This window comes from Hylobates moloch, unplaced genomic scaffold, assembly GCF_009828535.3.
Source record: "Hylobates moloch isolate HMO894 unplaced genomic scaffold, HMol_V3 SCAFFOLD_1, whole genome shotgun sequence".
NCBI lineage: Eukaryota > Metazoa > Chordata > Mammalia > Primates > Hylobatidae > Hylobates > Hylobates moloch.
Window position 1 is genome coordinate 141,856,409 of NW_026652276.1, and position 10,444 is coordinate 141,866,852.

At 54.6% G+C, this 10,444-nt stretch overlaps 1 protein-coding gene across 1 annotated transcript; it reads left to right on the top strand.

The window, feature by feature from the left end:
* Positions 1-2,381: 2,381 nt before the first annotated feature.
* On the top strand, positions 2,382-5,475 carry HOXA9 (homeobox A9). The gene is made up of 2 exons (XM_032758747.1): positions 2,382-3,041; positions 4,075-5,475. The coding sequence occupies exons 1-2, from the start codon at positions 2,462-2,464 to the stop codon at positions 4,311-4,313; spliced, it is 819 nt and encodes a 272-aa protein (XP_032614638.1). The 5' UTR covers positions 2,382-2,461; the 3' UTR covers positions 4,314-5,475.
* Positions 5,476-10,444: the final 4,969 nt, after the last annotated feature.

Genomic DNA, 10,444 nt, shown 5'->3' on the forward strand with positions numbered 1-10,444 from the left:
TTTTAGAAATCTCAGTCGAGAAGGGGCGGTTTTAAATTATAGTCATTTATTATTTCTTTAAGCATATGCAATCTCTTTCACTTCGAAAATAAAAGCAGACAGAAAAGTCAGAATATTCTGGCTCCAAACCTTTGGGCTGAAGGAAGACAATATTTGTTTTTTTTTCTGATTTTTCTCCCCTTTCTGGGCACCAGTAACATCTGCTTAACACTCAACGCCTGCTAATTGTTCAGTAATTCTCTTATTTTGGGGCTAAGGCTGTTTAAAGGAACAGCTTTTTTACTTAAAAAATACTAAAATAATCAGTGTCTTCTCTGGCATAAAACGTGGAAAAAGTATCCAGACATGCCCAGCCCATTTGCAGACACTTAAAATTAGGAGCCAGGGTTTCCTCCAGGGTTAATTTTTTAAATGAAAATCTCAGAGACCTGGCGGACTGCGAGGTATTTAGGACACGGTGGACTGTGGTGGGGGTGGGCATGACCTAGAGGAATTTATGGGGCAAAGAAAATATTAGGGGGAGGGAGATGAGGCGGACAGGACGGGGCCATGTCGGAGTTCATTGTGTCAGCCACTTCCCTCTTCCAGGCGCGGGTGCAGGAAGGGGCACCCAGTCGGTATCCGTGCGGCTTGGCAGCCTCGCTGGTATTTGGGAGTCCCAGCCGGAAGTGTGTCAGGGTGTTTGAGGGGGGGATTACTGGAACTGCTGGTGAGGATGAAGGCAAAAAAGAGAGAGAGAGATGGAAGCGCCCGAGGCGGCCAGCCTCGCCGCCAGGGAAGTGGGCTAATGAAAAACACACTGTTGCAGGCACAGTATCCACACGTGAATTTGATTACCCCTTTTCTAGGAGTCGCTGCGTTCTGTTAGGAATTGGGGGCAGGGGGAGTTTCCTTCCAATTAACGGAGTGGCTGCGACCTTTTAATTTACCCGCAACGGGTGAGAGATAAACTTCCCCAACGTGGCCAGGCCCAGGAATGAGACTGGAGTCGATGCCCTTGTGCCCCTCCCCGTTCTAATTTCCAGCCCTGGCCTTGAGCTGTGGCTGCCTCTCTTTGGGCCTTGTACCTCTCCGCCGAGTCGCCGGGTCCCGTAGGTAACCAAGGCGAGGCCCGGGGTAGTAGCTGGAAAGTGGGGATGGAGCCCTGAAAGGCTCACACGGCCCCGGGACAAGCCACATCGGTGCGGGCCTCCCAGCCGCCGGAGCTGCGGGGTCTCTTAGGCGAGGCTGCCTTTTCCCAAACCGAACTCGCCTTCCATTGATGCCACTTGGAGTTTTTTCCCCAGCTGGGATTCAGGGAGCGCAACCAGACTTGCAGCGCTCATGGTTAGAGCCTCTGAGGCTGGAGCACAGGGCTGGGTCGCCAGCCGCCTGCGCCTGGGAATCCTGATTGCCAGCTGATGAGAAGGGCGGGCTGGGCGCGCGTGTGCGTAGGGTCGAGGGCCGGGGGTCGAGCGCGCCGCACAACCATCCAGGCACTCAAAACCTTCGCCCTGGGGGCGGCTGGCCGCTCCCTCCTGGCCAGCTCCTCCGTGGGGTCCTCGCAGCAAAGGCGAATATAAGGGCTGCCCGGGCGCCCCTCGCTTCAGGCGGGTAGCCGTAGGGACCTACACCCGCGGTCCTCCCTGAGCTGCCGGTCCCTGCCTGGAGTGCCCTGGTAGGGCCGGCGGCGGTTCCGTCTGGGACGGATCCTGCGTTGAATTTGACTTTTCGAGGGCGGCCGGGGGTAAACTCGCCTCTCCCGGGGACCGCAGGAATTATTTACAGGGAGCTCGCCTAACAAACACAGCAGTCTAACCTTTCCAAGTGCTCGTAAATTTTTACAGCTGGGAGCCACGGCGAGGCAAACGAATCTGTTGGTCGTTCCCAACTTCCCGCCAGCCTGTGTGGCTTCTGAAACAATAACTCCTTATGAAATATCATAAATATAGATTTAAATACAGTAGAGCGAGAATGCGATTTGGCTGCTTTTTTATGGCTTCAATTATTGTCTAATTTTATGTGAGGGGCTCCGCTGGCCGCACTCGCACGCGGGACCCGCGCCTTCCTGATGGCGTGATTAATTGTGATATAAAATAGTCCGCTTAAGAAGTGTGTGTATGGTGGGGGGGAGACGGAAGAGTACAGAGGCAAAGCTAGATTTGATCTTTTAATCTTCGTTGGCCACAATTAAAACAAACCCGATCGTAGAGCGGCACGATCCCTTTACATAAAAACATATGGCTTTTGCTATAAAAATTATGACTGCAAAACACCGGACCATTAATAGCGTGCGGAGTGATTTACGCGTTATTGTTCTGCTAGGCGGACACGTGACGCGCACGGCCAATGGGGGCGCGGGCGCCCGCAACTTATTAGGTGACTGTACTTCCCCCCCTGGTGCCACCAAGTTGTTACATGAAATCTGCAGTTTCATAATTTCCGTGGGTCGGGCCGGGCGGGCCAGGCGCTGGGCACGGCGATGGCCACCACTGGGGCCCTGGGCAACTACTACGTGGACTCGTTCCTGCTGGGCGCCGACGCCGCCGATGAGCTGAGCGCTGGCCGCTATGCGCCGGGGACCCTGGGCCAGCCCCCCCGGCAGGCGGCGACGCTGGCCGAGCACCCCGACTTCAGCCCGTGCAGCTTCCAGTCCAAGGCGGCGGTGTTCGGCGCCTCGTGGAACCCGGTGCACGCGGCGGGCGCCAACGCTGTACCCGCTGCGGTGTACCACCACCATCACCACCACCCCTACGTGCACCCCCAGGCGCCCGTGGCGGCGGCGGCGCCGGACCGCAGGTACATGCGCTCCTGGCTGGAGCCCACGCCCGGTGCGCTCTCCTTCGCGGGCTTGCCCTCCAGCCGGCCTTATGGCATTAAACCTGAACCGCTGTCGGCCAGAAGGGGTGACTGTCCCACGCTTGACACTCACACTTTGTCTCTGACTGACTATGCTTGTGGTTCTCCTCCAGTTGATAGAGAAAAACAACCCAGCGAAGGCGCCTTCTCTGAAAACAATGCTGAGAATGAGAGCGGCGGAGACAAGCCCCCCATCGATCCCAGTAAGTGTCTCCTCCCTTCAAATCCGCAGCCGCCTCCACGCCGGTCTCCCGGATCTGCTGGCCCGCCAGGTTTCTCTCGAGCCTGCCTTCGTCCTCGCTGGAAGCCTCTCGAGTTGGGGCCAGGAGCCAGAAGTTGGTGTTTGGGACGCCTCAGATAGGGCCCCAAGTCCGGAGAGCAGTGAAGAGGGCCCGCAGGGCTACGGGAGAGGAGGCGGCTGCTGCAGCAAGAGGGGCGGGGCGGGCACTTCGGGACGAGCCAAGACTGGCCGCCCCTCTCCTTGGCTGCCCGGACCCAGGACCGAGATACTTTGGGCCGTTCTTCGAAAGCAGTGCAGCCCAGAGAGCCTTTTGTGCAACTACATTGTCCGTGAGCGGTGGCAGCCAGGGCAGCCGGAGCCGGGACGCTGGGGGAGACCGCCGATTCCTTCCACTTCTTGCCTTCGGCCAGTGGCGGCGTAAATCCTGCCAAGATGAGGCTGCGGGCGACCCGGGCCACAAGGGTCCCCATGCCAGATAATTCAAATAAGCCACAGACGTGATCAATGGCCTTAGGGCGCCCTGAAGGCTTGCCCAGCTCCGAAGGCCTTCCAGGAAGGTTAAATAAGGAGTGGGGGGCGTAGAGGGAAAGGTTGGGAAGGAAAGACGAGTCAGTGAACGGGACAGAGAAATCCTAATCTTGCTACAGGACACAAGGCAGCATGCTTTCCCTCTGAGTGGCAAGGAGATCTGTTTCCAAATTTCATTCGATACAGCGTTCGGAGAGTGGGAGGAAGGAGAAGGGGGACAAGAGGACAGAGTAGGAGAAAGGAGGGTCTCGAAGGGGAAGGGGAACCGAAGTTTTACTGCGTGCAATTGTAAGTGACCGTCTGTGCGTCTGTCTGCCGGGGTTCCATTGTGTCCGAGGCCTGACTGCCTTTCCTAACCAATTCAGCAGAGTTCTGCACTTCGGCCAGAGACTCCACCCAGGAGGCTCCTTTGCCCCAGCAGGATGTGCGTCTTCTCCTCCTAAACCCAGTGTTTCTCTTCCCCGCAGATAACCCAGCGGCCAACTGGCTTCATGCGCGCTCCACTCGGAAAAAGCGCTGCCCCTATACAAAACACCAGACCCTGGAACTGGAGAAAGAGTTTCTGTTCAACATGTACCTCACCAGGGACCGCAGGTACGAGGTGGCTCGACTGCTCAACCTCACCGAGAGGCAGGTCAAGATCTGGTTCCAGAACCGCAGGATGAAAATGAAGAAAATCAACAAAGACCGAGCAAAAGACGAGTGATGCCATTTGAGTTTATTTAGAAAAAAGGGCGAGCTAGAGAGAAAGAACTGCCCGTCCCCCTTCCGCCTTCTCCCTTCTCTCACCCCCACTCTAGCCTCCACCATCCCCGCACAAAGCGGCTCTAAACTTCAGGCCACATCTCCCCCAAGGCAAACCCTGTTCAGGCTGGCTGGTAGGCCTGCCGCTTTGATGGAGGAGGTATTGTAAGCTTTCCATTTTCTATAAGAAAAAAAAAAAGTTGGCGGGGGGGCATTAGTGCTGATAGCTGTGTGTGTTAGCTTGTATATATATTTTTAAAAATCTACCTGTTCCTGACTTAAAACAAAAGGAAAGAAGCTACCTTTTTATAATGCACAATTGTTGATGGTAGGCTGTATAGTTTTTAGTCTGTGTAGTTAATTTAATTTGCTGTTTGTGTGGCAGATTGCTCTGCCAAGATACTTGAACGCTGTGTTTTATTGTGGTAATTATGTTTTGTGATTCAAACTTCTGTGTACTGGGTGATGCACCCGTTGTGATTGTGGAAGATAGAATTCAATTTGAACTCAGGTTGTTTATGAGGGGAAAAAAACAGTTGCATAGAGTATAGCTCTGTAGTGGAATATGTCTTCTGTATAACTAGGCTGTTAACCTATGACTGTAAAGTAGCTGTAACGATTTCCCAGTGAAATAAAAAAAAATTTTTTTAAGTGTTCTCGGGGATGCATAGATTCATCGTTTTCTCCACATTAGAAATGCGGGCATTTTAGTCTCTCCATTATCTATATAGTCCTGTCTTGTCTATTGTATATATAATCTATATGATTAAAGAAAATATGCATAATCAGACAAGCTTGAATATTGTTTTTGCACCAGACGAACAGTGAGGAAATTCGGAGCTATACATATGTGCAGAAGGTTACTACCTAGGGTTTATGCTTAATTTTAATGGGAGGAAATGAATGCTGATTGTAACGGAGTTAGTTTTATTGATAATAAATTATACACTATGAAATCGCCACTGGGCTACTGTAGATTTGTATCCTTGATGAATCTGGGGTTTCCATCGGACTGAATTTACACTGTATATTTTGCAATAGTTACCTCAAGGCCTACTGACCAAATTGTTGTGTTGAGATGATATTTAACTTTTTGCCAAATAAAATATATTGATTCTTTTCTATTTTTTGCGGGTCTGCTCTTTGCACCTTCTTCTCTGGGTCAGGGGAGCCTGTGTAGAGTCTTTGGGTAGGGGCGGGCTGGGGTGGTGAAAAAGAGCCCCAATTTTGCCTCTGGCTGGCTTTCAGGAGCGGGACCTGCCACAACCAGTCCGCCGAGCTAAGCTCTCCCAAACAGGCCAGCTGCCTGGCGGCGAGAAAAGCTGGGAAACCCAGCGGAGGAGCCAGGCTCCCGGCTTTGTGTCTATGTGCGGGACGGCGGAGAAGCCCCTGAGGAGCTGGGCTGGGCTGGCCAGTAGCGGTGGAAAGACCACTCTTTCACCTTGGTGCCCCCGAGAAAATTCCCAAACCTGGGCCTTCGTTAGCTTGGTGGGGAAAAGGGGGAGAGGGTGACAGGATAGAGAGCTGGGGGCCGCCTTCTAAGCAGGCTCTGAAGAGGGAAATAGGAGCCCCACCGGCCCAACGTGGCCATGCAGGCAAACATTCTGGGGGCTTGCAAAGGAACAAAGCCCTGCATCCTCGCACCGCCCGCCGCCGCCCCCCGACCCGGCGTCCTGCCAGCCTGGCCCAAGAGAATCTGGGTCCTGCACTGCAAGCCCCTCCCGAGCACAAGTCCTAACAGAGGCAGGGCTGAGGCAACTGAGGAGCCCCTAAGCGCCATAAAAGAAAATGAGGGCTGTTACCGTTTATGGGGTGTAAAGGGCTACGGGGCGGGGGAGCGGGTGGGAACGGCCACAACTTCGGAGGCCTGAGCACTTTCCAGATGTGGCCGGAGGGTTCGGCCTCGCTTCCACCCCCTTGCTTCTCTCGCCCTCCCCCTTCCCCCACTCCACGACTTCTGCAAAGTTGGATGTGTTCTAAGCTTAAAAGGGGAACCAGGGCGCGGGTGGATGAGGCGTCCCCTAACCCCCACCCCCACCCCGTCGCCAGGTTGGGACGCCCTCTGTTGTTGCAGACAGAAGGAACTTCAAAGAATAGGCAGTAAGAGTATGCCATAAAGGCCAGGTCTGCGAACTGTCTGGAATTCGTCCCTTAATGAGTTTACAACTGTCCAACTCCCATTAGGATATTCCACCAAAGCCCTTTCATTTGTTCATTTGTTCTGTCTGCTGCCGATAAAGCGGCTGCGGAAACAGCTCTTTTATTGGCATTGCCTCCTCTGCAGTAGATTCCGGGCTCCACGCAGACTCCCCGGGCCCTAGGCCCACGCCCCTCCTTTGGGAGTGGGGTGCGATGGGCTAGCCGGCGGCTCCCAAAGCTCTGGCCGGCCGAGGTAGCTGAGGCTGCAGTACCAAATGATGGCCAGCAGATGGCAGTGTGGCTCCATGCAAGAGGCTTCCGCGCCGCCATCTCCCGCCTCCTCGACCCTGGGGAAGTTCCTAAGATGTCGACTTGACACGAGCCTTTCTGGAATGGGAGCCCCAGATTTTAATGAACAGCCGCCCTATATTTTCTGGGCTGCTCACGCCTGGCTAGAAGCCTCGCTGGGAAACAAGGAATCGGCGGGGGCTTGCCCGACCCTCACCGCTCGCGCCTCCCTGACCCCATCCCGAGGGCCCAGCGCTGCCGGGCTGCAGCTGTCCTGGCGGCCGCGGGGCTGCAGCTCCAGGCGCGGGCGCGGCTTCAGGGTCACCGTCCGCAGCTGGTACAGGCCTGACACAGTCAGGCGCCAGAGAGCCCCGGTTGACTGGCGGACACAGGAGGAACGCCTGCAGCCCCCGGACTTGATGACCGCCTAGAGGGTGTGCACAGTGCGTGCCGAGGGCGCACACCGTGGCCCCAGGTCCCGCGGCCGCCCAGGAGGCCCCCGAAACCTGCGACCTGGGTCAGGGCCCGGCGAGCCAGAACCCAAGACAGAGCCAGGACCCCGGGACTCGGCTGGCTTGAATCGAGACAATAAAATTAGGCGGTAAAAATTGGGCATAAAAGCAATCTCGGTGTCTGACCACTGTAGGTCTAGGGGCCGGGCCGAGTTGGCTGGGAAGAGAATCCTGGGGGATAAACGAGGGACTGCTTTGGTTATTTTTTTAATATGATGTTTAATATAACAATCACACCGTAGCACCAAAGGTGTCGCACACAGTGTGGAAGCCTCCCGGGCTGTCTCTGGCCAAGGCATGCCCTCCGCTGTACAGGAACCGAAGCTGCTCTGGCGTTCACCCATCAGGAGGCCAGAAGGGAGGGGACCCCAATCCAGTCCCAGCCTCTCCCAGACCCTAGGCGGGGAACACGCTGCGGCCTCCTCTCGGGTGCGAGCATCAGCCACGGATATCTAATGGTTCCAGAGGGAAAACGCAAAAGCAAACAGAGAACCTTTCCAAGGGCCCCGGAGCCCTGTGAGCACGCTACACAGTGCATTTATTTGGGTCGTAATAGTCTCCGCCAAGCCCACAAAATGTTTACGACCCGCATCCCAGTGCTGTTCACGCTGTAAAACTGGGGACTGGATTTTGGTTGATGTCTCTCCCGGGTGTTTGTTCTCTCTCTCCTTTCACACACACACACACAATATCTCTCATTTCTCTCCCTCTCTGTCTCTCATATATACATATATATATATAGATACAGATATTACAGACACACGCCTTCATTACATTTCCGTATATAATTTCACAACATCTGATTGTAAGAAGGGTTTTATAGCTTCCCCGGGAGTCAACCGTTGGCTTTGTATTCAAGCCGCAGATAGCTCAATTTATGTAACTACAAATAAATGGTGAAGTCGCAGATCCGTGGATGCAGAGAGAAAGCTCGATTTGTGTAACTACAAATAAATGAAGTCACAGATCGGTGGCGTCTGCGTCTCTCCACTGATCACGGAGGCCTCAGGTAGGTGCAGGCCGCCCAGGATCTCCCAGGCCTGGGTGGACTGTCCAAAGGCTCCTCCCTTGCCCTTGGCAGGCTGGTGGCTTGGAGTCTGCTTTTCCTCTGGGAAGCCTGGGAGTGGCTTCCCCGCAGCGGGCCTTCATCCAGGCAAGACCCCGCACCAACCCAATCTCATTTGTACGCGACAGGGACGAGTTTGTCTTTGCGCCCAAGCCAGGGATCACTCACTCTCACTGGGTGGGGAACAGATGCAGCTGGTGAGAGAGGCAAGGGTGGAAACCTTTAGGAAAGAATTCGCCAGCCACCCAAATCTCTGGAAGGCGCTATTCCCTGCCTAGAGCTGGCTTTACCTTAATAATTGAATTTAAATATTGGTATTTGGTAACAAGAAGCAGGGTGAACACGCTCTGCCAGTAGGTAGAAAGGAAGCTCAGGGACGGCAGTGGAAAATGTCTATCTAAAGATAGCTCGGCTGATTAGAAACCCACCTACATGTGCCTGCTTCAGGCTGAGGGTCAATGAGAATTTCTGTGAAAATTATCTCACATAACCTAGTGCATCTGTGTCTTTTCAGTCAAATAAGTAGAGAACCAATGAATAGAGAACACACAGTTAAAGAAGCCTTATTGAAAGCCTGATTTTATCCGACCTTTTCGTTTTAAATCAGACCACAGAGGGCAAGAGGGGAGAAAGAAACCTGGAAACGAAAGGGAGGTTTTGGTGTCCGCAGGACTCGGCCCAGCTGGCTGACTTGGGTCCATAAAGGCCGAAGCCTTGCGGGCAGTATCCGCATCCTCTTTGGCCGGGGCAGAGAGGCAGTGCGTCCTGCCAGAACCTCCTGGACGCGCGCCGGGCAAAACCGGAGCAGGGATGAGCCTGTGGCGAGGGCACCCGGCCCTCCCTTGGCGAAGTGCGTTCCTTCCTGCGCTCCCCGAAATCGCTCCCCACTCGGGCTGTTAGATTGGGCAGGTTCTACTTTAAACACCAGCTCTGTGTCGGCCCCTCCAGTCGCTTGAGTCTAGACAGACGGCGGTGGCGGTGGCGGGGGCCTTGGTCTTTTCTCTTTGCGTCTTGCTGTGTGTCACCCCAGGAACAATTTATTGGTCTAAAGCGGTCTAATTCTGCCTCTTTGATCTCCTAGCCTTCTTCTTTGCTTCATCTTCCTTTAACTTTCTTGGGTTTTTATTTCCTTCCAGAAGGCGATGCGACTGGGATTATTTAGGTCTTTTCTTTTTGTCTTACTCCCTCTATTCTCCATCGGAGACAAGGTATCATCTGATCCGCCATAAAGGCATCCCCGGATATTGTCCCTCACTCCACACTCCTACCCCCAGGCTTCCGTGGCCCAGGAAGAGACAGCCCAGGGCCCACCTGCCCCACCAGCCCCCGCCTTCCCACCCAAGCCCCGGGGTTCACTGCGCAGGAATTGGGGCTCCGTGGCGTCCCGATCTGAACCCTCCCTCCACCTTTTGTACTCCTGGGACCCCCTGAGAGGGTGCAGTAAACGGGGGCGGCCTGGACCCTCTGAAGGTGATGGGAAGTGCTTTGTACACAAGGAACTAAACTCTATAATTTACAGGAGAATTTCCGGGGCAATTCCATTGTGAGGTCGGGTTTATGGTGTGTAATCGAGCTGAGCAGTAAAAGGTGGCCGGGTTTCCAGCGCAGCCGGGCAGTTTATGAGGCGTTTAGGGGAAGGGTTCTCCCCACCATCCTCCGCCGAGCGGTGGGCGGCAGGAGCTTCAGCTGGTCCAACACGGTGCAGGGGTCGGAGGCCTGGAAGGTAGGAATTGGAGGCCTGGAAGGGAGGGAGTGAGACCACTGTGCGCTCAGCTCCATGTGAGCTGGTACTTGGATAGGTGAAGCCTCCACAGCTGGGTGGTCTTTAGGGGGTGGTCCCCCTATTTGTTTTCAGTGTTTTCAAAAGAAATGGAAGTCCACAGTGGGTTGCAGTCCCTAGACGCCAGAGCCCCCTCTCCAAATCGGCTCTAAAGCATGTATTGTTCCCAGGCACCCCGGCCTACCCCAGAAACCTTCCAGTGTTGGGAGTGCCTGGAAGGGTGCAGTCCCAAGATTTCTCCAAGCTGGGGGAAACAGCCCTGGCTCCCCATGCGCCAGAGGGGAACCAGAAGTTGTGGCAAGGACAAA

Coding starts and splice junctions, on each gene's coding strand:
- HOXA9 (XM_032758747.1), top strand. CDS start 2,462: ATGGCCACCACTGGGGCCCTGGGCAACTACTACGTGGACTCGTTCCTG. Junction 3,042..4,074: donor CAAGCCCCCCATCGATCCCA/GTAAGTGTCTCC, acceptor TCTTCCCCGCAG/ATAACCCAGCGGCCAACTGG.